Here is a 26,559-nt window from a genome sequence, read left to right as displayed (position 1 = left end):
TTTCCAGTCTGTTGTTTTGGATGAAAATAACTAACAGGTGATAGAAATAGGGTCTTACTGTAGAAGGGAATTTCCCTAGGTCCTGTTGCTGTAGGTTGGGTTACTTCATGTGATCAATACTCTGGGCTTAATTTCTGTGTAACTGCCATTGGAAAATGTAAACAGCTGGTCACAGTAAGAAAAAAAAAATTGATCAGGGCAGATCTTTATCAATCTGAGCAAAAACTACTCAAAAACAACCCATCAATTGTTAATGGTGTTCATTTTATGTTCATAGTACTAGTTGAAAAATCTGATTTGGTAGATTTGGTGGTGATATCAGCGTATCAGTATTTTTAACACGCTCTACAGGTGATTTTAATCCAAACTAAAGTTTGAGAACCTGGGGTATAAACAGGATGAAGCGTAAATGCTCGGCACTCTGACACAGAGCTCCTATTAACAGGTTTGATGAGTAATATCTCACACATAAGAATCGTCTGGGCCACTTAAACATACAAAATATTCTCAGGTTAAATAAATAGGGAATGGAACCCAGGCAGTCGTGAAGGAAAGACTTGGGAAACTGAGGTCAGACATGGTGGGAGGAAAGCAGTTTTCCCAGATGCAAACAGGAGTTGCTTCAAAACCTTGATGTGCATCTTAAAAAACAAAAACAACAACAACAAAAACCCAGCAGTTAATGTAATACGTGAGAAGATAAGTGAATAATAATGAGGCTTATGTGGAGCCATCAGTAACCAGAGTGGACACATCAGCTTCCTAGAGGTGTCCGAAAGTCCAAATACCCGTAAGTAAAACTGCAACTGGAAAACTCTTTGGCCTGTGAATTTAAGAAATGATTCATTTCATTTTTTACCAGGCAAATAGGAACACTAGTAAAAGTAATTGTGTAAAGGTAATCCTTCCAGGAAGCTTGGATGAATGTCCATTCAGGTTAATTATTTTGTTTATGCTTTGGTTTTCTTGTGAATTCACCTTCTTCCACCTGCCCACCCTAAGGCTTGATGGGTTGAACTGCTTAGCATGAGTCCCTGGCAGGTGCGCAGGATTTCATCAAGGGCTCCCTTCTGTTCTGGAGCTTCTAGGAGTATCAGGGCACTCAGAGGGGTCAGAAATCCAACTTCCTTGGGATGGAAGTTTGAAAGAAGAGCGATGTTGCCAGAGGCTGCACATTTTTCTCTCAGTGGTTGGATAGCTTTTTGGATGCTTGTCATTGTCACGCATTATACACGACTCTATCACTCCATGCATGGCCTATACTCTAAAGTTGGTCCTGCTGCTCGTGCTGAATCTGAAGCTGGCCTGCCTGCTTGAAGGGTCCTCAGAACTAGCTCGGGGCCCCTCCAGCTTCACTTGTAACCTGTGTTGGCCCTACAAAAACCTGATAGGCGAGAGAGCTAGTTTTGCACAGTTTTTGTCCTGGGATGGTTTCCTGTGTAGCAGATAGCTCTGGCAGGATTATGCTGTGAAGTCCTGCAGCATTCACTCTGAGTTCCTTTTCTAGGTAATGTCATGGGACCGTATTTTGCATTTTGTGCTGTGGTGGATGGTGTTCAGTACAAGACGGGACTGGGACAAAATAAAAAGGAGTCTAGATCCAATGCAGCAAAATTAGCTCTTGATGAGCTTCTACAATTGGATGAACCTGAACCAAGAAATTTAGAAACATCAGGTAAATACTCTTGATTGTAAAGTATTTGTAAAATGTAGCGTTTTTAAGAAAGAATTGCCTCAAAAATTTATGTTAATGAAGAGTTACATGGCAACTACAAGTTAGAAGTAGCAGAATTTGGATAATTTCCTTCCATTGCTGTCTGATTGCTGATGTATTTAATAGTATTTAAAATTGCTCTTGTATATTTCTGCCCCCAAAAGAGATAAACATGTTGCTGAACTGTCTGGTAACTTTTCAGATTGTCAGTAGCTTCCAGTCCTGAAACTTGGTTTTCTCTGCAATTTACTGGATTCTTAATTATGCACTTAACACTGTGTATTTATTACTTAGATGGTTTTAATGCAGTTTTGTGGTTTGCCTATGTTAAATTCAGGAATGCTAGAGTTACTTGAGAAAATAATGGCCTAAGGTAGCATAGCAATTACAAGTATGCTAAGAGTGTAAACCCCAGAATTTGATTGCTCGGCTTGAAATACTGACCCTGGACAGGCAAGTTACTAGCCCTTTAAGCCTAAGTTTCATCATTTAAAGGGGGGGGGGGGGCGGCGGGTGGCAATGATAGTAACTATCTCCTAATTACGTTAGGATTAAATAAGTAATGCATGCAAAGCATTTAAGCAGTGTCTTGTGAATAATACATTATCAAATAATAGTAGTTCTTATTAGACATTAATTAGTTTGCGGAATATGTTAACATGTTATGTATGCTAGCATAGTAAGTGGTTTCTGTCAGTGTTCATTTCATGTTAGGTTACATTTTGGGTTACCTATAAACGAGGCAACTTTGAAAAAGAAAAACATTTCATTTTTTACCTGGCAGATGTGAACAGTAGTCAAAGTAATTGTGTAAAGGTAATCCTTCCAGGAAGTTTGGATGAATGGCCATTCAGGTTACAGTGGTACCTTGGTTTTCTAACGTAATCCACGAGTTCTGAAACATTCGAAAACAGCCGACGCTAGGCCTCAGGATCTTGCACTCAGTGGAAGCTGCATGACATGTCTGACTTCTGAGTCGTGTTTGAAAACCGAAGCATTTACTTCCAGGTTTACGACATTCATAAACCAAAATGTTAGTCAACGGAGACGTTCGAAAACCGAGGTACCACTATTATTATTTGGTTGAGTGGACAAATCAGATTAATTGCTTTGGTTTCTTTCTGAATTCGCTTTCTTCCACCTGCCCACCTCTAAGGTTGTGATAGGTTGAACTGCTTACCATGCCTCCCTGGCAGGTGCACAGGATTTCATCAAGGGCTCCTTTCTGTTCTAGAGCTTCTAAGAGTATCAGGGCATTAACCTATGCTTTTATAAAATTTTTTATTAAGTTTCTTGGGGTGACATTGGTTAGTAAAACTACATAGGTTTCAAGTGCACGTTGCTATAATATGTCATCTGTATATTGCATTGTGTGTTCACCACCCAGAATCAGTTCACCTATGTTTTCTTCTAAGAATTTTGTAGTTTTAGCTCTTGCGTTTGGGTCTTTGATCCAAATCAAGTTGATTTTTGTATATAGTGTTAGGTAAGGGCCCAACTTCATTCTTTTGCATGTGAATATCCAGTTTTTCTAGCATTTTTTGAAAAGACTGTCCTTTCCCGCGTTGAATGATCTTGGCATTCTTGTGGGGAATCTTTTGCGTACACATGTGAGGATCACTTCCTGGGCTCTCTGTTCTACCCCGTAGGTCTGTGTCTGTCTGTAGTCCATTACCATACTGTTTTAATTGCTGTTGCTTTGTATTCAGTTTTGAACTTAGGAACTGGGAGTCTTCCAGCTTTGTTTTCCTTTTTCAAGATTATTTTGCCTATTTGTATATGGTGTTTTAAAATGTAGACCAACTCATACAGTCACCTTTTCTTTCTTTATTGAAATTATTTGTGCATGATAAACAGGATTTAATAACTTTAGTTTTTATTCCAACTGAGCACTACTCATGTGAGTAAATGCGAAAAAATCCATCTTTCTCTGAGTTTTTAAAGTTCAGCTTCTCTAAAATCCAGAATGCTTATATCTAACAATAGTCGTCATTTACTTACCTAATGGGAGCCCCAGTGTGACATTGCCAGCCTTTCCTTGCTAATTTCTGTATATTCAACCAGTTTCTCATCTTACTCAAAATGAAGTGCGCAGTAGCAGTTCTCTGTTTCCTTTGTCTTTGTGAATGACTCTTGAGAGATGCTGCCTACTTTAGTTGAACTTTTGCTCTTGTCGTCTCTTTATTTAAGCTCTCCTGATCTTTTCTGTTCCATTGGTTTAGTCTTGTACTTTTCTCATTTTTCCTGGATTCCCTAACTTTGGAACCAACTTGCAAAGCCATTTCAAAGAATAGGACTAAAAGCTTTGAAAACTTCAAATGTAGTCTTCCCTCAGAAAACACTCTTAACATATTAGCATTCAAAATGATAATTTTTACTTACTAAATTTTGATAGAATATTGACTTTAAATGATTTGTATAGTATTACTGTAAATAGAAAATGGTTCATGAGCATCTAAAACAAGGTTCCATTTTAACGGCGTTTCAGAATGCTGCATCTATTAACAAAGCAAGCTCTGTAGTAGCATAAGATCAGGAAACCCGTGAATGTGTTTGTCTATTGGTTTCAATATTTGTCAAGGCTTAGCTAATGGATGTCTGATGGCCTAGAGTTGGCAGAAGTAGTCAGAAAACAATCATTCTTGGATTGCTGTTTTATTATGTAATAGTACGGTACCTGCTCTTTGTAACAATGAAGTTTATGTTTCCTTATATTTTTGTTTTATTTACAGGTCCTCCTCCTATCCCTGCAGAGCCTATTGCTTCGTCTGAACCAGCATATGTTTCCAAAGTACATTATGGTAGATAAGTCCTTTATGGTATTCTTTCTTAGGAGAGTTAGCCCCATTAAAATTATAACAATGCATAGTTAAAATATGCATAGGTATGAAAACATGGGTTAATATTTTATCATTCGAACCTGTCACACATCTACAAAGAGAAGAGTTTCCTTCCATACTCTACTAAAAATTAGAGTAAGGAATGGAGAAAAAGAAATGTTTTTTTTTCTCAATTTTAGGTAACTGCTTTTTTTGAGTATTCTTTGCCTTGGTGGACTTGTCATTAACGAAAACCGGTGGCTTTCTGGTGCTTGGTGGTTGGGACAGTCATGTCAAATAATCTGTTCACTTTTTTTTTTAATGTTAGTTATTTGTCACTCAAGTCCAAGAAAACTACAACTGTATTTATTAGTTGTGTGACCTAGGATCAGTTACTTCTCTATGCACCTAATTTCTTCTTTTGTAAAATGGCCATAACAATAATTACCTCATGGGGTTATTATGAGGATTAAATGACTTTATCTGTGTACTCATCAAATACTTAGATCAGTGCCTGGCTCACTATATGTGTTTACTCTTGGTAGTAACTACTGTAATTTTATTAAAGCACTTTTATCATATTCAACATTATATGGTGGTTATTGTATACTTTTCCCCTTAGGTTATAAATCCCCTGAAAGGCAGAAAATTAGTCTTCATTTCTACATTGTCTACATAGTAGAAATACTTCAAACTTTAATGTTGAGAGTATTTGTAGAACTGAAATGAAAAAGGAAAAGTCTTTTCTTGATCTGGAGATTAGGATTCGAGACGTTTTATGCTTATTCAAGCTTGGTTTTCTACTGTTTTTCTAAGGCAGATAAAGGCTTTGCACATTCGTGTGCTTGCTAGGAGTAAAAGGACCAGACCAGAGAAAATTAGCACATTTAAAAGGTGAAATCTCCCAGTAATTAATTATGTACTTGACCTAACACTCGGAAGAATTGATTACCAGAAGGGCAGTGAGGGACCAATCCAGCAGCAGTGATCTCTTAACATGGGAAGGAGCGTCAGTCTTGCTTTTCAAGCTCTGTGGATGTTTTCATTGAATAGTTGGATAGAATCCCAGATCAGTGATTGGCAAATAGTACCGATTACTGTGGCCCTGAGAAAACAGATGACTCTGTGAGGGAGGAAGAAGATGTGGTTAACAGTACGCTTAAGGAGTCGGGTCAGTTTGCTGCGCTTAGGTCAAGAGTCAAGTGTCAGTCGGAAAAGGGAGGACAAACATCGTCCTTCAAGCTTATGTGTAAACACAGGCGTTGGTGTTACTGCTTTTGAAGAAAAGAGATTTTCACCCACAAAAATCTGAACAGCTCCTGCCGGGCCAGTTATAGAGGGTGTCACTGTTTCCCAGCGTGTCTACTTTGCCATTTTTCTAACTGGACCGTATCTTCATTAGAAATGATATTTTGGCTCTGAAGATAGATTCAAGTTATTCATGATACTAAAGATCACTTGAAATTAGCAACTCAAAATCAAAGAATTGTGTTAATTGGCTTTACGTGTGTCATGTGTTTATCTCATCCTTCATTTCCAATAATTTGTAAGAACATTTTATTTCCTCAGTAGCCAGCACACATTTGTGGGGACAACAATATTTCACTTGCTCCTTTTCATGCACACACATGCTAATAAAAAATACATTTAGTAACTAAGATTTGATTATTTTCACAATATCGATTAGTTCCTTCAACACTCAGTTAAGATCAAGAGAGATTTTGGTATGTCGTTAAAGAACAAATGTTCTTTGATATCGAAGCTTTTTAATATACAGCAAAACATTCTCTTGCCAAACACATAACTCTTGTTCTGTCAGTACTAATTGCAGCATATTTTTCTATTCTATCTCATAACAAAATAATTAACTATATAGGACATGATTAAATAAATTATAGTAGAGTACATGCATTTTACAGAACCATTAAGAAGAATGAGGTAGCGCTAACGTCTACACTTGAATGATGTCCAATACCAAGAAAATGCAAAAGTGGGTTTTAGCGTGCCCCAGGTTTTAGTTCTTAAATTGACATATGCTTATAGGTTGTTTTTCAAAATACGTGTAAGAAACTGGTAATAGTGGTTGCATTTGGAGAGGGAGACTTCTGAATATATATCTCTTGTATTGCTGTTTCAGTAAAAAAAAAAAAAAGTTTTAAGATACCACTAAGTTGAATACTGCTTCTCTTGTATCATGAGTTTAGGGGGCTAAGAGGAGCCAAGTTGCTGAGTGCTCCTCGTTCGTATCTTACTACAGAAGGACCAAAACGAATTTATACACCACTTATGATGCTTCGACCGATTCGAGGCAGTTGTAATAATAATCTGCACACCCACATTTTATGCTTCATGATTATGTAAAAGAACATAGCCAGTCGGTCGTCGTGCTTTCCCCCAGAGCTTCATGTTGTCGTTGGCTTTGGGACTCTCCTTTCACTCTTTGATAATGTGACTTTATCTGGCTTTGCCAAGAAGACAGCATTGACAATATTAACAAAGAAAAGTGCAAGTTTAACAAATATTAACAAGACACGTAAATGGACTGCGGGAACTGAGTTGTATGCAGTAAGCAGAATATTAGCTGAGATGCTAACATCGAACTTCTATTGACTGTGCGCCTTTTAATGTAGTAATTATGAAGCAGATATGAAGAACTTCTGTGAAAATGATGATGAATTACACATTTCATGTATATCTGCTGCGTGAGAGCAAAATGGTTTCATCGCTTTTCTGCTCTGAAAAAGTTGCATAGCTTGTGAACCACTTGAAACCTCAGGGACTAGCTATGGTTTACAGCAGAATGTCCAGAAATGCACTGTTAAGTGATGCTGCAACCGCTCCGTCTCTGGAACAGTGGCTCTTCTCCAGGGATCCACAGCATCTTTGTGCAGCGCAGCAGGTGGCCACGGCCTGCCCCACACTTCAAACTCTGTCATGTTTGTGTAAAAATCAGTGGGTGACTTCTGCTGTATATCCGTCCTTATAAAGTGTTGTATAGTAACCCTAGTTACTTAAAACTATCTTTAACCCTTTCAAAATTTGGAACACTTTTAGTGGGGACTTGGAACTATGTCTGGTGTCTAGGGACAAGTGGGTTTTATTGATTATCACAGTGATTGGGGAAGACTGCTGGCATTCAATGAGATGTCGGTTGTCTGGCAGTGTGGGACACTACTGTACAATGCAGAATTGTCTAGTGTTCTTTATGAATTCGGGACATTTCATCAAATTTAAGTCAGTAATATTGTAATATGTAGTATTTTTCATATTTTTAACAAGAAGTTATCTTTAAAGCTCAATAACTTGTGTTTAGAATTGAATACTTTAAAATCCCAATAATGGCATAAGTTACAAACTTGCTTACATATCTTGATAAATTATTAACTCATTCAATTGTGAGATTATAATAGAAATAATAGAGGCCCCTGGGAGAAAGCACAATGTTCAAATTCCTATTGTTTGTTTTTTCTAGAAGGGAGACACACACAGTATGCAAAGATTTCACAGATTGTTAAAGAAACATTTAATCAACTAATTTATAATCATTCAGAATATCTGAAATGTAGCAATTCACTGGCTGCTTTTATAATTGAAAGAGGTAAGTCCAAATATTTGGGATGTGTTAGTTTGTAGAAAAACTATTAAATATCTTAATGATCTTAACTATACTGTATAGTAGGATTTTAATTAACTATCTTTGTCCCTGTTGATAATGTTGTTTTATTAATTTGAAGTGGCCTTTTCTAGTAGGTGCGGGTCATTAAACACAAAGGTTCTCAAAGGTAGGGATAAAGTATACCGACCAGGAACCAATAGAGAACTACAGAATGGTAAAACATAACATTTTCAATAATAACTCTGTTGGAACCACTACCAACCTGAAATCGAATCCCCATCATAGCAAACATTGAGAAGTACTCTATGAAAAGTAACATTTTTTTTTTTCATTTTCAAGTAAGAAAAGATTAAAATAGGAAAAATCACGAACCTTTGATTTTTCTACTGGATATTATGATGTGATTCCGACTACGGTTTATTTTCTATTTACTCTTTAATGATCTAGATTGATCACTACTTAAAAGTACTTGAATTTCATATTCATCTCTGAATAAGATATTAAAGAAGATATAAAAACAATTTGAGATTTGGTTCCTATTGTTAAGGAGTTTTTAAGATCTAGGTGGGAAGAGAAGATACAGTTGAAAGTCTAAGATACAAGTTAAAAATTGTTTTCTGAAATCCAAAAATGCGTGAGAGTTTATAGATCGGAGAGAACCTATGGTTAAAATCTTTGGTAACTAACAGATGAGACTTAAGCTGGATGGAACTTGAAGGGTTAGTGAGGTTTGGATAAATATAGGAAAAGAAGACAGTCTTAGAGAAAGACCTAAGGGAAGAGAGCAGCAGTGAGAAAATTGTTTATGGGAGAGAGAGAACTTTGTAGTGTAGACAAGTATATAATCGGAAGGAATACAAAATGTACTTAGGTTGATAAAATATTACCAGATTATGGAGTGACTTAAAAACCAGTCAAACGTTGGATTTAGTGAGGTTGATACTAAGCAGTGAGAGATTTTTGAACAGGGATTGAAAACGTACCATCCTTGTCGGAAACAGCGTCAGACTCAGCTCTGTTCCTTAAATCACTTTGGGCAAATTAAATACTTCTCTCCCTGCTTCAATTTTCTTCTCGTTTCTGAAAAATGGCAATAATAACCTCTACTTCATGGAGTTGTTAGGATTCAATATGATTATGTAAAGTATTTTGCACAGTACTTGGTGTTTAGTAGGAGCTTAATTTATATTTGTGATGATTAGGATAATTGACAGTTAAGCAATAAGGACAACAAACAATTTAAAAAATATTATAGGCATGGAATCTGAATTAGGAACTCACGGCTAAGATGGCTGTGATGGAGTACCTACATTAGAGCTGAGATAGCCATGAACAGGAAGAGAGAAAATATGTTTAGAAAATAACATCATGTCACGGTTACATAGGAGAATGGTGTTTCCATACACACAGGGGATCTGGAAGCTGATGTGAAGTTGTGTGGAGAAGATCATGGCTGAGAATAATAAATCTGGCTTTAGAAACATGCTTGTGAATGGGGTGGGGAAAGCCTGAGTAAAATCAAGTACACATTCCTGGAGTAACTCACACTATCGATACACACGTCAGATGGATTGTGAGAAACCCCTGATAGGTCCTGCCCAGCCAGCCTGTCTCCAGTAGGGTTGGTCACACAGTCCCTGGGACGGCCATTTCATACTTTTCCTTGGTTCTCAAACCTCCCACAACTCTCGGCCATCCTTGCTGTCAACAAATGGCCTTGCCTCATCATTTTAATTGGGTAAGAAGCTTGTCAAATCCTCACTTCCTTCTGTCCTCTGCCACCAAATCTGTGTGCTTTCCTGCTCTTGTGTCCGTCTTCCCTGCAGTAAAAGTGGAGGAAGCCTCCCTCCTCCGAAAGACTAGCCCCTCCACTTACATTCTGATTTCCATTCCCTCTCACAGCTCAGTGAATTCCTTCTTTTGGTTCTCCCCTTTTCCCTGCATTATCAGACTTTAATATCTTCATGAGACTTTGGAAGTCAAGTTACAAAGTTGAGGAAGAAGCTGAATTCTTAGCTACACCATTGTCCTTGGTAAGTCAGAACTTACATTGACACCGTGTAATTCCCTCTTGCCACCCCCACTCCCACCCTTGCTGAAGCAGCTACACTAGAGATAATGGAACTTTATTTTTCCCATCTACTCCTCCTCCTCCTCTAGCTTTTTCCGTCTCAGTAAATGGCATTCACCCAGTGGCTCAGACAGACTGAAAATCTTGAATCATCCATGATTATCCTTTTCCCTAACACCCTACAATGTATGTCTAAGTCCTTTTGATTACGTCCCCAAACTCTCTCTGATCATTCTTTTCCATTTAACCTTCATCATCTGGGACTTCACTCATCGTCTCTTACCTCGACCACTATAACCGGCCCCTAACCAGCTCCTTGGACCCATGTACGGCATCCCCGCGTAGAGACGTGATCCTAAAAGGTAACCCAGTGTGCCTTCTCCTTACCTTTAGTAGCTTTGCCACAGTTCTTGGGTAAAAGCCACAGCTTCTTAGTGTGGTTTCTGATGCCTCTTTCTCTGACCTCGTCGTAATCCGGTCCCTTCACCCCCAGCCCCCCGCCACTTTCTGAATCACCTACACTGATCTCAAACCAGGGTCCACACAAGCTATTTCTTTTCACTGAAATACCCTTTACCTCACTCCTTGTGCCGCTTTGTCTTCATCCTGAAGCTTAAATTGCAGTTTCATAGGGATTTTGCAACTAGTCTGCATGAGGTAACTCCCTCCCGTCCCCCCCCCCCCCTTATGCTTTTCATTAACCCCATAGTTTTTCCTTCAAGGCCTTATCACAGTTTCTGGTTTGTTGAGTCTTTTTTCTGCCTCTCCTATTAGAAGCATCATGGGGGCGTGCCTGCTTAACATTTCACTCCTAGCATCTGCCAGGTACTTGTGGGACCTCAATAATTCTTGTTGAGTTAATGAAAGTCCTTTAGGTAGTTGCAAATGTGAAGCTGAACTTTGAAAGACTAAGACTAAAACTTCTAAGAAATCGTCAACACTGAAATAAAAGAATGAGCAAGATATTCAGAGAATATTTAGAGAAAAAAATGCAGTGAGCTAGTGATTAGGCTATAGAAAGACCGCATAGTTAGGATGTGAAAGGAGAAAATAATTGTTTCTCTTCCGAGTGTAGTTTCAAGGAAATCTCAAATAGGGCATAGCGATAAGTAAATGGAGCAAAACTATTGGAAAAAACGTAAGGTGCTAGTTTCTTCAAAAAAGCAGTTACAGTAAAACAAAGGAAGAAACTATAATTTGGTTTGTGGAGAGTTTGGATTAAGAAAAATTAGAGGCATTATATATAATTTTTTTCATACAAAAGTAAAATGGCAAATGAAGGCTCTTAGCAGCCAAATAAATCAAGGTGTAAAGAAATCAGATGCATATTTGAAAACCAAGTCTATCTGGTGATTCTACTTGTGGTAAAAATATAAATGAAGTATCACAAGTGTAAACATCTGCCTTTTTAATTGAGATATTCCTGAAGTAGTTAACAATTTTTGCTTCTTAGAATTATTTGATAAAATTGTGGAATTATTTTTCCATTTTTTGGTCAGTATATTTTACTAACTTTAAAATGGTTGACCATAGGGAAGGGGCAGGTCAGAATAAGCTGCTACTGTTAACTTTTCAGCTGGACGGTACGAAGTTGTAGCCATCGGCACAGGGGAATACAATTACAGCCAGGGCATTAAGCCGGATGGCAGGGTGTTACACGACGCGCACGCCGCTGTCACAGCAAGAAGATCTCTCCTTAGGTAAGGCCACAGATCTGTTTAATGCCACTGATTATTAATGCTCTCAGCTCAGAGGAACTACATATACGTGCCTTTATTTACAAATGCAGTTTCACTGATCTTGGAGCCAAGGATGTGACAGTCTCTTACGTATCCAGGCCATCTGTTACTTCCACGTCACTTTTGGAAACCTTATCATAGGAACTGCAGTGTGTAGTCTGTGGATTTTAGTGGATTTATTATCAATATCTTACGAATCTGGTTTTAAGAGTCCTACAACCTTTTTTAGATAAAAATACCATCTTTATTACTGATGACAGTAATTGGAGAGCATAGCTTCAGCTCTGCACCAGGTAGGCTAGGTAATTCTTCCCCCTGAATTAGCCATGTTTGTCCAAAGGCAGCACCAGAAACCGATAGGTTTCCACCCATGAGGTCTGTGCAAAGTTTACCACGTAGCCCAGAGCACATAAGGTGACTTGTATGCTGGCAGATCTCAAAGAGAAGGAAAGGGCTGAGGTGAGCCTGCCTAGTGTCTGTTTCCAAACTCATCTGTCGCTTTGCTCCATGCGGGATTGAACAGCAGATGGAGAGAACAGTTAGGAATGTTACTCTGCAAGGCCCTTCCCATGAAAACATGAGATGTGGGAAATGGGTGCTACGTCCCTCAGTATCCCAGCTTTTGGTTCTCTTACCCCATTGAACTTACTTTTTATAAAACTTTTTGTGGAGATTTTCATATACTCACAAGTTGTCATAAGTTGTCACTTGTGAGTGAATAGGATAATGAATTTCGTCACTCAGTTATTAGCATTCTGATGCCATTCTGATACCAATATCCATTATCAGCATATCTAGTTATGAGCAATCTTCCGTTCTTATGTAATCTATGCACCCTCACTTTTTGTTGGTGTTTTCTTTGCTGGAGTATTTTAAAACAAATTTAGGCATACTACTTTACCTGAAAAACTTAAGTATGTATCTGTAATAATAAGGAAAGAATCCTGTAACCTTAGAAGGGAGGCTTGGGGCAAGTCCACGAAGCTAATGCAACTCACTGTCCTACGTCCTCCTTGGTGCTTATTCAATTATTCGACCTCTTTAAAGATAACCTCTTGTAGGTTTATTTCTTCCCATGCTTGGCACTGTTGTAGACTGGTGCTTAATTTTTTTGTGATGTGCATATTTCTGATGATAGGATTAAAAGCATCATGAATTTTTTTTAATAAGCAAAATAGTATTTGTCCCTGATTTGATTAGTGGTGCCTTTCAGGAGGTCTTCTGTAATTCTTAATGCAGCCAACGATCGTCACCGTAGCCTTTCTGTGCTCTTGTGGTTTTGTCATCAGAACAGCTAAGGAGCAGAAACCGCTGTTGTCTGTCTGTCTGTCTTGGCAGGCAAGGGGAAATAGAAGTGAGGCAGCCAACTGACACTTCACCAGGAGGCAGGCTGGGAGCTGGGAGTAGGATTGTCTGAGAAAGAAAAGGGAAGAATGAGCAGGGAAGCACGTCTTTTGCAGGAGATGAGAGTTGAGGACTCAAATGTGAGATGACAGTGGAGCGGTCAAGGACTGGTGATTTCAGGCAGGTCACGGGGCAGATGGGGCTCCATGAGCCTGAGGACGCCTCGAGGGACTTCATTAAAGAAGGCTCAGAGTATTTTAGGAGTTCTTGTCAGCATCAGAACTTCTGACAGAACAGGCACATTGCTCATGACACCTAAGAATATGATGCTCGTTAAGATACATTTTTAAATTTTATGACTTGATAAAAGCATAACCTATTTATTTTAGGTACTTTTATAGACAACTTCTACTCTTCTACAGCAAAAATCCTGCTATGATGGACAAATCAATATTTTGCACAGAACCAGCCTCTAGTTTACTCACTCTCAAACAGAACGTCCACATTTACTTCTATATGAACCAGTTGCCTAAAGGATCAGCCCAGATTAAGTCACAGTTGTAAGTATTATGGAAGTTGTTTTTAAAAGCAACACGGTGGCCATTTGTCGGGCATTCTCTATCACTTTGGCAAGTAAATTCATACGTATCCATCGTCTCCCTCCAACGTTGGTATGTTATTTGTAGACTGCAGGAGGCCACCAATTCTTTCTCCCTCTCTCTCCCTCAGTCTTACCTGTTACTACTACTTAAATATTCCGTGTACTTTGCACTTACTTTCCTATGCTATTGCAGATCTCCTTTCTAGCTTTAAGACTTCGTAAACTTTAGGAAAGAGTGGATTTATGCACTCTTCACATATTCATACAGGAGTTAAGGAATATAGTTTGTTTTTCTGGTCAGTGTATGGCCAAAACTTCGTTATCTTGATGAATGGGTAGATTCAGCATGAAATTTCAATAATACAGACAAGCACAAAGAATAAAGTAAAATTCACTTCAAGTCTGACCATCTAGAGATAATGGTGGGTAATATTTTATTAAAAATCCTTCCAGTAACACCTTTGAAAACAAGACCAATGAGGGTTCCTGGAGAGAAACTTCAAGAAAAATAATTTTAGAGTTTATTGTTTTAACATATTTTATTGAAGATGAATCTTGAATGCAAATTGTCACAATTTTCATTCTCTCATTTTGCAGTTTTTAAAATTTTTCATACAGAGAAAATAACTCACAAACTATGGTGGGAAGAACAATTAGGTTTTTGTTTGCTCTTAAGGGACATAAAGAATGGCAATAATAAGAAATTTATGTTTATTGGAAGGTCTAAATCTGGTTACTTTCTGTTTGGCATTCATCTTAACCTTGCTTCGGGTTTGCATCTGTCTCTGTTACTGGAATTAAGCATATCTGAGAACAATTCTTCGGTGGATATATTAATAGATTTTACTTTGCCAGCTTTGTTTTTTAAAGGAAGACACTTTCTCTTCTTTCTCTAGGCGTCTTAATCCACATTCCATATCTGCGTTTGAAGCCAATGAAGAACTGAGTCTCCACGTGGCTGTTGAAGGCAAAATTTATCTGACGGTCTACTGTCCTGAAGATGTTGTTAATAGAGTAAGCAGCATGTCCTCAAGTGACAAACTGACAAAGTGGGAAGTGCTTGGTGTACAGGGAGCGTTGCTGAGTCACTTTATACAGCCAGTTTACATCAGCAGCATACTCGTTGGTGAGTGGGGATCCAGTACCTCCTGGCTCTTTTACACATAAACACACCGTATTTTTTTAATCAGTAAAAAATCAGGCTTTGCATATGGGACGCTTTAAGGTAAAAAACCAGATTCACTGTTTTGTTGAGCTTTTCATTTTATGGTAACTTGTAATCACACTTAGTATAATGTGACTTTTGTCATCTGATCAGGAGACCAAGAATTAATATTTTTACATTAGCCAGTTATATGTATTCTGTCTTGAACTTTAGTTTGCACAATATTCAGTTTTTCCCCTTTCTTTTAGATGTTTCCTTGAACTTCTCAAATATAATAGCTAATATTTAGTTATCCCCGAAATAAGAAACATATTAAATACCCATTTAGGTTCTTTCCTACCCTTATACGTTTTTCATACATTTCTTTATTATCTCAATCCGTCTGAGTAGGAAGTAACTAGAACACAAAAATAAATAATGTGAATTAGTAAATATCTCTTACTTAGGTGGGGGATATTACAGAATGCTGTATTTATATTTGAGTGGTTTTCCAGACATTATCTCATTGACAGACAATTCTGGGGCTCATTTCTGTAGTTTTCATGAAGCCCTAGGTATTTCAAAGTTTTAATTACTCTGGTGAAACAAATACTACCATTATGTGGCTCTTTTTTGCTTATATTTTGGTAGCAGTTACACATGCAAGCTTTAGATCCTCACATGGCTAATGTCTTTGTTTATAGGTGGTGCTGTTTCTGTTCGTGTGTGTGTGTGTGGGTGTGTGGGTGTGTGTGTGTATTTATACCCATGTTTTAAGGGACTTTTCTTGTAGGTAATACTTTTTCAGTTGAGTATGTACGAGTGTACAGACTGTTGTGTTTTCTTGCCACTGTTGTTTGGTTTGGCTTTAATGAGTTTTAAATAGGAAAATGGTTATTGTTTGTTTAGTTTTCTAATATTAAGCTTATTTTCTTTTTATAGGGAATACATTGCTTAGTTCATAATTCAATAGATTCAAAAGGTATTCGGTGAAAAGCCTCCCTCCCATTGCAGTACCCAGGCACCCATTTTACCTTTGTGGCCTCCATGTTTGTGACATAGTTTGTTGCTTTTCTTTCCAAATATAGTCTATGCTTATAGAAGTAAGTGCACAATTTCCATTTTTTTTTTTTTTTTTTTACGTGAATGGGATCATACAATTTTATACTCTTCTGCATCTTTGTTCATTTAACAGTATATCTTGGAAAGTTTTCCCTATGAGTATATAAAGATTTCCCTCATTATTATTCATGGCTTGCTGTATGGTATTTCTTTGTATAAGTGTACTATAAGTGTACCATTTATTTAACCAGATGTAGCTTGATGGAATGTTAGATTGTCTCTGATCTTTTACAGCTGCCAAAATGCTATAGTGAATGACCTTTTTACATTGCTTTTTCACACATTTTAAAGTATATTTGTAAGGTGAATTCCTGGAAGAAGAATTGCAGGTCAAAAATGTATGCAATTTTAGAAAATATTACCAAGTTACCCTCCAGATCTTCCTACTAGCAATTTTACATGAGAGTGCCTGTTTATTCACACCCTTAAAAATGGTTTTCTCTAACTGCTTCTTTTCTTAGATTTAATTTGATTACTAAAGTTCGTCTTTACCATGTTTTCTTTTAGTCAGTTCATAACGGGGGTGCCAAAACAACGTATACACATGACTTGTATTCATCTTTTGTTATCGGTATATATTGAGTATTACAATTTTAATACAGTTTTTTTCCTTTCTTAAAATGTGTATACGTTGTTTTGGCACCCTCTGCATACTTTCTCAGGCACTTCAAACTTACATCAACCTTTAGAAAAGACTCTTTTTCTTGATAAATGTCTCTAAATTATCCAAGAAATGTCTGTGATTTTTCTAGAATCACAGATTTAGCTTTTAAGGCTTTCTTTTGTGGGGACGGTCTTTTTCCTGCGAGCACAGCCTTGGGAGCTTTCCATCCCCCTCCCTCCTCCGATATCTTATCGGAGCAGTTTCCCTGCGAGCACAGCCTTGGGAGCTTTCCGTCACCTTATCAGAACAGTTTCCCTGCGAGCACAGCCTTGGGAGCTTTCCGTCCCCTCCCTCCTGTGATACCTTATCGGAGCAGTTTCCTTGCGAGCACAGCCTTGGGAGCTTTCCGTCCCCTCCCTCCTGCGATATCTTATCGGAGCAGTTTCCCTGCGAGCATAGCAGTTAGAGGCTTTCCCATCAAAACAGTATTGAGTGGTCACAGCTGTTAGGGACGGACCTCCCTGGCACCCCGGCCAGATTTAACCAATCCCTAGCGCCGCAATAACAATGGTGCGAATCCCCCCCCAAACCTGGAGGCCTAACCCTATAAAACAAAGCGCCCGACCCCAGTAAGTGCTCAGTCTTTGGGAACAATCCCGCTGAGCCCGCCGGCGTAATAAAGCTGTGTTCTCCCTGATCTCTGCGTGCCGCTTGAGTCTCTTGGTCTCTGCCGTTTTCCGCAACACTTTGACTTTTGTGAAGAAAAATCTTTTAGAATTTGTTATTTGTATGATGTAACTCTGCTATATTTTGTTTCTTAAAAGGATGGATACAAATTCTTTTAAAAATTATTTGGTATTAATGATTTGGAACATGGACTTATTAACAATTAGATCTTGTCATTTTGACTGTCATCTTGCACGTAGCAATGGAGACACCAGGTAGCTGTAAAAACACTCGAAGTCTGTAAAATTGCTTCTTCCTTCTTTCTTGGCATATTGTGGGATACATTGAAAACTAATTTGTTGGTGTTCTGTCTAGGGTAATGTAAATGATTTTAGTGTGTTTCAATTGTTTGTAAAAAATGCAGATTTCTGAACCTCTTATCTCTATGTGGGGGTGGGAGAGGGCGAGGAGTTTCAAGGCTAAAGACTATACATTGTAAAAGCACTGCCATGATTCTGATTCAGATAGTGTGATGGCTCACTTTGAAAAAATATGCATTTAAAGTATGAGTACACCAAAACGGTGTGATCTGGATAACTAAAAGAATCTGAAGAGTTCATTGAACTTTGTTAGTCATCTAGTACAGCTTCTCACTGTAAACTCTTTTTATGCCGTACCTGATAGAGGATCATCTCACCCTGGTTTAAAAGCATCCAGTAATGTGGAATGTGGGCTTTAATCAATCTACTCCATTAATGAAATAGCTCCAATTGTTTAAAAACAATTCCTTCTTATTTAGAATGGAAATTTGCTTCCCCTTACTCCTGTACCAAGTGACAATATAGATTGAGTCTGTTTTTTATAATGCCTTGTCCTCTTTTCTCTGAAGCCGTACAAAATCCTTTGCAGTTCTTCATTTTGATTCTTAGAAACCTAATTTAATAGATCAGTTACAAATGAAGAGAGTATTATATTTTAAGACTTCATTTAACTTTTCAAAAAGTTTGCAGAAATATATTTTATGTTGCAGATGTTCTCAGATGTTCCTTTTGTCATTTTATGGTAATATTTTTCTTTTTTAAGAAAAAATCTTAGGCTTGCATTTAAAAAGGCATTTACTATTAATTCAACAGAAAATAATATAGTAATATGGAAAAAAATCACTTTGCTTAGATACTTAAAAATAGTTGGATTTATATTTTTCCAGCTTTTAAAGGTATGTTTTGCCTTCGGTATCCTATTAAGATAAGATCATCTGTCTGAATACTTCAAGAATGTGTGTCCAGAGGTTATTTCCACCCAGGGACCCTTTTCATGTGTTGATTTGAATTGTACAATTGGAATGTAGAGAATACTAAATGCTGATTCCCTCCTAGTGAAGGAGTCTGTTTTAAACACAGTTCATGGACTTTTAAGAACCATTTGATAACTTTAGAGGTTCTGGTGTGGATTCTTGTCTCTTTGTCAGATCAATAATATGCGGTCCAGAATGTTTCTAAAATACTTGAATCATTCAGTTTGCTAGTGAGCAGAGCCTGAGCTTTTGGGATTAGGTTCAGCTCTGACAGCCATATCTGAGCATAGCCAGTACTTGGAATCTCACTGCTGTTCTGCTACGCCTGATGCTCTGAAGTCAGGTGCTTTGCCACACTGACCTTGGCCTGGCTTATATTAGGAGGTCAGCAGACATTTCAGGAATACATGCTTTCAGTCAGCCTGGTTTATTTTTGAAAGAGCTTTTATTTTTATACTTAATGCTAACTCTGCTGCCTGGAACACTTAAAAAGTAAATTTGATCTGTCACTTTTTACTCTTTTTGCTGCCCTTCACGCTCTTCTAGAAGCTTTTACAGTAGGCAACTGGCAGTGCATTACTGTCCTCGTCCCTAGCAATTCTGATGTGCATCCAGGGTTGATGACCCCTGCTCTCTGTGACCTAACCTCTTATACTCCTTTCTCATGTGCCATTTATTGAGCCCCCTACTACATGCTAGGAGCTGTGCGCACTTACCGACTCCCTTGGGGCACCATCCACATAAAATACAGATGAGCATTAGAGACACAAAGACAAGGCACTTCCTGCCTTTCTGTCTTCACCTATCCAAATATCGTTTGTGTTTCACAGGAACATGGTGTGTTTTCTCCAGATGTTCTGTAACACATGGGTGACAGTGTTACAACATAATGCCTCAGACTAAATATGCCGTTCCAGATGTGGTATGACCAGGGCATCGTTCTTTAGTGATATTGTGTTGTGTTCTAAACCTGTGTTCTAATTAACGCAGCTTCAGTTTGTATTAGCTGTTTCAGCAGCCATTTCTGTTGGCTTTACTTATGGTAGACTAAGCTCCTGAGACATTCTCTGCATGAAAGCTGTCAGGTCAGGTCTGCCATAGTCTTTAAAAGATTTACCCTTTGATTTTAACCTGAGTTTCATGTTATTATTTCAGATCATTTCAGATGAATGAAATACAAATTTTCCAATTGAGGGATATAATTTTAGAGATACATTTTTTCAGAAACAAGATTTAGTCTCAAGATATAACCAAACTCATACCTCAGATACAGTTCATAATAAAAGTTACATATAGAAGGGAAAAGTAAAATTTCTAATAAAATATTAATATTCTTGATTATGTTCTATTAAATTAGCTTTTACACCACCCCACTAAAACATCTAGGTAAAACGATTTGATGTTTAAGTAGTTTTAACACAGAGTTTGACTTGTAGAGTTTTATTTTTTCTTTTTCCAAACATGTCTTGCTATTTTTAGACACAACCATTGTCATCATCACATTACAATATGCCTTAGTCTGTTTGGGATGCTACAAAAAAATACCATGACTGGGTGGCTTAAGCAGCAGACATGTGTTTCTCACAGTTGTGGAGGCTGGGAAGTCCCAGATCAAGGCACTGTCAGGTGCAGTGTGTGGTGAAGGCCCACTCCCTGGTGCACAGATGCTGTCTTCTCACTGTGGCCTCATATGGTAGAAGGGGAAGGGCCTCTTATCAGGGTGCCCATCGCATTCATGAGGGCTCCACCCTCATGACCTAATCACCGCCCAAAGCCCCACCTCCTAATACCATCACTTTGGGGGTTAGGGTGCAGCATATGAACTTTGTGGGGACACATTTAGTCTGGAGGACAGTGCGTAATAAATACATAACATTTTCTTTTGAACTCATGTCTTCATTATAGATTGTGGTAACTATTCCGCAGACCTTATTTCTTCCCAACTTTTTTTCTGTGCACAAGCATATCGTTAGCGTTCATTTGTCAGTATCTCTTGCTTGGGAACATTCAGAGAGAGGAGTGCTTAGAAAAAAGGTGTTATCAAAAGCCACTCATACTCTTTTTACATCATCTCTAGTTCCTAAATAGTCATAATAATGTAAGTCCAGTAGCTGTCTCAACAATGTCAATGATGTGGACACAAAAAGAAGGAGGGAGGTCTGCTTCAGAATCACTAACTTAAATAGGAATGGCTGTTCCCTACCTTCAGTTCTAAATTTGATGCATCCCACTATTTTATACTAATAACATTGCATCTTTTTGAGGTCTCTTCTTCAACAATTATTTTATCTTGAGAACTCCAAGCTTTTGCATGGTATTGCCCACAGTTTTAACCAGAAATGGTCAGTCAGTGTATTAAAAACTTTGTGTTGGGAAACTAGAACATTGTAATACTGTAACTTGTAATTTGTGGCCCTTAGATGTGGAAAAATGGCTGACTTTCACCCACTTTTTGTCAGCCATATTTATCTGCTGCATTTGTGCTGATTTCATGCTGTGATCTGAGCACTCAAGACAGAATTGCCTATTCTTTCCGGCAGAGCCTGGAAAATGTGCCATGTTCTTTCTGAGTCAGTTGTGGCCCTTTGCTTTTATTCACTGGAATGTTAATTCATCATTTTCTGTAGAAGAGTCTTTTTTGAATGGACATTCTGACTGCTGTCACCATGTCCTGGTTCTGGTAAAGAGTAGAGAAGTAGCTGCTAAGAGTGAAAGTAGGAAAGGGAAGGTCACAACATGAAGGATAACAAAATGGACTTCAAAGTCTTTCCCATTATTTTTTCCTGTATAATCTTTGGAAAAGATTTCCTGTATTGACGTTGTGGTGTTCTGTTTTTGCTTTTTAGGTGATGCGAATTGCAGTGATACTAGAGGCTTAGAAATTGCTATCAAACAACGTGTTGATGATGCACTCACTTCAAAACTTCCAATATTTTACTTGGTCAACCGACCTCAAATAGTTTTAGTACCTTCTGCATATCTACTCCAAACAAATGTGGAATATAGATCCTTGAGTTTGAATTGGGCACAAGGGGACAATTCTTTGGAGATTGTGGATGGCCTAAGTGGGAAGATCACTGAAAGGTTAGCACAACTAATTTCTTGTAAAATCACATATTAAGTGAAAGACGACATTTTAATACACTTTTTATTCTAACTTTTTTTGATACATTTTTAAAAAATTCTCAATAACAGTAATAATAGTTTAATTAATTGAACGTGACTATGTTGCAGGCATTGTACAATTAAATTTTTTTTTTTTCTGATGAGAAGACAGGCCTGGAGAAGTTACATAATTTACTGAAGTTGCTAAGTAAGTGGTAGAGCCAGAATTCAGAATCAGTTTCCAGAACCTGTCTTTCTCCAAGCATCGTTTCATGACCGTTTGCATTAGAACCATACAATGTATTTGCTTTAAAATTTCTCCTTCTGAATCTGAATTTCTGGATTTAGGACTCAGGAAATGGTATTTTTGGCATGCTCTCCCAAGTATTACTTGTGTGCAGTTAAGTGTTAGAACTGTTGTACTGTGGTATGCTGCCTTCTTGTAATAACCTTGTAGATTATTGTCCTTTTACAGGTAAAGAAACTGAGATTCAAGCTAGGTTAAATATCTTGCTTAAAGTCACCCAAGTAGTAAGTGACACAACTGGGAATCTGATCTGGACATTTTATTTCCAAAGCCTTTGTTCTTACACGTGATACACTGTGTTTTAGACATTTCTTTGTGATACTCCTACCATTGATTATGAAGTAAAACCTAAACCCTTCTTTTAGTGTGAGGTAATGAATAATGTTAAAAGTTTAAATGCCTAAATTTGCTTTCTTTGTGAAAGACAAATTGCAACCACATACAAATGTTTCTTGGTACAAACTCAGTCAAGCACACTAGTGATTATTTTAGCTTGAATGAATTATGCTATTTATGCTTTGAATCATCATAAAGAAGTGTATGACTGTTAATAACAAACTACACACTTGCAAACAAAACAGGTCTTTTATGAAAGTTAAAAAACTACAAACATATGACGTGTGATAAAAAAATACAGTGAATGTTTAAATAAAAAACTTATTACAGTAAAAGGCACATTGCCATTAATTCCCCCTCAAAATACTCCCCCTTACTTCGAACACACTTATCCCATCGTTCTTGCTACTTTCTGAAGCAGTTCTGGAAGAATTTTCATGAGTGTCTTTTGTGCTGTCATGGCTGCCTGGATGTCCTGAATCATTTTGACTTTGGGGAAGAGCCAGAGTTGCACGGTGCCAGATCCAGTGAATAAAGTGGATGAAGACACACCGTAATGTTTTTATTTGACAGAAATTGCTGTACCAGATGCAATATGTGACACAGATCTCTGTCATGATGGAGGATGATTTACGGCACACTTTAAAACACACCTTCTCTCAACCGTAGATCACACCCGACTGACTGCACCAAACAAGTTGAAACTTGTCACACACTGTTACTAAGATTCAACACGTTGCTTCCTGTATTGAAGATCCCTGCATTTTGTTGGATGGCCCTTTGCAGCAGCATTCACCACATTTTTTGATCCCGCCTCTAATAGTATAATAGAGATGAAATTAATAAACGTAAAATGAACTTAACTCATTTATTATGGTTAAATGCTTGCCCGGTGATTACAAACACAAAGAAAGCAGATGTGATCTAAATAGACAGTGTAATTCAGCACCAAAGCATTACATAAAGCCAAGGACATTTTAACAATATAAAGTTAATTTACAGGGAAGACAGACAGTTATGAATATCTGTGCAGCCAATAGCATAATATCAACATTTATAAAGCAGAAATTATGGGAGAAGAAAAATGGAAACACACTACTAGTTGAGACAATAATTAACCTCTTTCAGTTTATGGTAGATCAAGTTGACGAAACATAAGCAAAGATATAGTAGTTTTAAATAACAAGGTCGATTTCATTGACTTATTTAAAAACACCATAAAAATACAAAATACACCTACATTTAAGAACCTACAGAACACTGACAAAAATTGGCCATATGTTAGGCCACAAAAAAATCTCAAATTCTAAAACGTAGAAGCAGTCAGTAGATAATATTCTCTGACTGTGATGTAATAAAACTATAAATGACAAAATCATAATACTAGAGACTCCTTTCGCTGAGAAAGAAGTTCTGTAACTTTTATCTCAAAGAGGAAATGTAGAATGAAACTGCAGAATAGTTAGAAAACAAAGGTATTAAAAAAATTCATATCAGAATTTGTAGGATGTACAGCTAAAGTAAAGCTGGATGGAAAAGCCAGTACTTTGAATGCTTATATCAACAAATAATGGAAATAAGCAGAATGGTGAAAATAATAATACTAGAAATGTAAAGAGCTAGAGAACAGAAAAAGTTAAGTAACCATAAAAAGTTGATTTCCTGAAAAAATATCACTAGCTAATCTCATACAAAGTAGTGAGGGAGTAAAGTACTCAGAAACAGAAAACTGAAAGAATCATAAACTTCTTTGCTCAACCGTGCAAATATATTTGAAAACCTGGGTTGGAATGCATGAATTTCTAGGAAAAAAAATAGTTCTAAAACTGGTACAAATGAAAGAAAAATCTAAACATTATTTTCATGAGAAAGTTATCAAAAAGTTACCCTAACTTTTTCCCAAGGAAAGCATGATTCCAGGGTGTTTCAGAGGAGTTTTATAAACCTTTAAATAGCAGAAATTTCCAATGCTATCCAAAAATACGGAGAACATCCAAATGCTTACGTGAAGCAAAAAAAGTTACAGAACAAGGTCACTTTTATATTCAAGCAGAGCTGCTAAATAAAATACTAATTTTAGGAAGCAGAATCTAGCAGTACCTTAAAATATTTTTTATACAACAGTACCAATTGGGTTTTTTTTCCTAAGAATGTGAGGACGGTAATATCATAGAAATAATACCAGATTAGAAACTCTTATTGTAATTTGTCAAAATTATTGATCTAAGGGAAAAAATACCATGTATTCATCTCTATAAATTCTAAGAAGGTATATATAATACAGCTATACAACTATTCTAGATAAAGATACTCAATAAAAAAAGGAATAGATAATTTTGTTAAGAATAAAATGTATTAGTCCAAAAGTATCACAATTGATAATGAAAACTCAGATGCATTTTTCACTAACATCCAGAACAAACTTGACTGTTTACTGCTATTGCTGTTAATTTTACATTTTACTTAATGTATTTGGACATGAAAAGAAGTAAGATATAAAATATTGGAAAGGAGAAGGTAAAATTGCTGCTTTTTGTATATGGTATCTTTCTACTTGAAAAATTGCTGCTTTTTGCATATGGTATCTTTCTACTTGAAAAATTACTGCTTTTTGCATATGGTATCTTTCTACTTGAAAAGCCCATCTGTAATCCTACCACAACACAAAGTATCATGGCGGAAAATTAATATATAGAGGTCAATAGATTTCATACACAGGAGCATATGTTAGCTACTGCTGCATATAAACTACCTCAAAACTTTGTGGCTTAAAACAACCACCATTTACTACTGCTCACAAATCCTTAAGTCAACTGAGCTGATTTGGTTGGGTTGCCCCATGCACCTAGGGTCAGCTCTAGGTTAATTGAAGGTCAACTTGGCTGATCTTAGAGGGACAGCTGGGCTCCTGTCCATGTGTTCCCTCCCCCTCTGGGAGACTAGTCCCAGGTGGCTTACATGGCCAGAGAGCAGTCCCAAGAGAATGAGGACAAAGCTGCTGAGGCCCAGGCTTGGAACTGGTACATCGTCTCTTCTATTCACTAAAACAAGTCACAAAGTGAGCCCAAATTCAAGGGGAGAGGAAATCAAACACAGTTTATTGATGGGAGATTCTGAAAAATCATAGTGTAAAATGTGTGGAGGTAGGAATGAAGGATTTGTGCAGTTTTTGTAATCTATCACAAGAGCAGCTAATGAGAAGATGTGAAGGGAAAGAGGTCCACTAGCCAAAAAGTTCATGATGTGTGGAATCACTTTTATTAAAAACATAGATGAAATCTATACCTGCATGTGCATACAGGCACACGTATATCTGGACGATTGTGAAATGCGTGTGTATATTTTTTTTGGTGAGTTAAAATTTACATACAGTGACAGGCACTGTACAATTTAATGAGTTCTGATGTATCTGTTGTGTATCTCTGTGTAACAATCACCCTGCTCAAAATGCAGGACATTTTTATCATCCTGGGAAATATTTCTATGCCCTCTTGCAGTCAGTCCCCGGTAGACCCACTGTTTTAATTTGGATCACCGTAGATTAATTTTGCTTCAAACGATAGAAAGGTTCCAAATAGCCATCTCCTGCTTTAATTTTAATGCAATACTATATAACTTAAACTGTAATTTAATTAAATTAACTTCATAAAGTAAATATTCAGAATATGTAAAAAATTTCACTATATGCATTGCACATAATTGAGATAAATATTTGTTTATTCTATGTTGATTTTAATCCCTACAATTGCCAGCATAAATCATTGAATACTATTTTGTTCCTTTCTATCTTAGCTCCCCATTTAAAAGTGGTGTGTCCATGGCAAGTCGGCTTTGTAAGGCTGCAATGTTAAGTCGATTTAACCTGCTTGCCAGTGAAGCTAAGAAAGACGATGTACTTGAAGCTAGTACATACCACGCAGCTAAGGTAAGTCCTTAAAGAAATGCAGTTAATCATAGAAATGTAATTGAAGACAACAGCAGTGTGGTGACCTTGGGGTGATGGTAGTAGCAAAACTTGGTTGAATAGTTACTGAATATCAGGTATTGCCATGCAGTGGTAAAATTAATTTTTAAATG

General features: G+C 37.3%; 1 protein-coding gene across 2 annotated transcripts in view; it reads left to right on the top strand.

Moving 5' to 3' along the window:
• Window positions 1–26,559, top strand: part of ADAD1 (adenosine deaminase domain containing 1) — a 32,620-nt gene that overhangs the window by 2,071 nt on the left and 3,990 nt on the right. Inside the window, exons 3-10 of one of the 2 annotated variants that reach the window (XM_019741384.2) lie at window positions 1,508–1,675; window positions 4,447–4,515; window positions 8,006–8,131; window positions 11,797–11,920; window positions 13,693–13,863; window positions 14,801–15,030; window positions 21,581–21,818; window positions 26,275–26,407. In XM_019741384.2, coding sequence (XP_019596943.1) covers window positions 1,508–1,675; window positions 4,447–4,515; window positions 8,006–8,131; window positions 11,797–11,920; window positions 13,693–13,863; window positions 14,801–15,030; window positions 21,581–21,818; window positions 26,275–26,407 — 1,259 coding nt within the window. The remainder of the gene's footprint in view (window positions 1–1,507; window positions 1,676–4,446; window positions 4,516–8,005; window positions 8,132–11,796; window positions 11,921–13,692; window positions 13,864–14,800; window positions 15,031–21,580; window positions 21,819–26,274; window positions 26,408–26,559) is intronic. The other variant, XM_019741385.2, reaches the window with a different exon arrangement.

The sequence above is a fragment of the Rhinolophus sinicus genome, linkage group LG07 (genome assembly GCF_036562045.2).
Source record: "Rhinolophus sinicus isolate RSC01 linkage group LG07, ASM3656204v1, whole genome shotgun sequence".
Taxonomy (NCBI): Eukaryota; Metazoa; Chordata; class Mammalia; order Chiroptera; family Rhinolophidae; genus Rhinolophus; species Rhinolophus sinicus.
The sequence above is the reverse complement of the archived record's forward strand: the minus strand, read 5'-3'. Positions and strand labels throughout refer to the sequence as shown.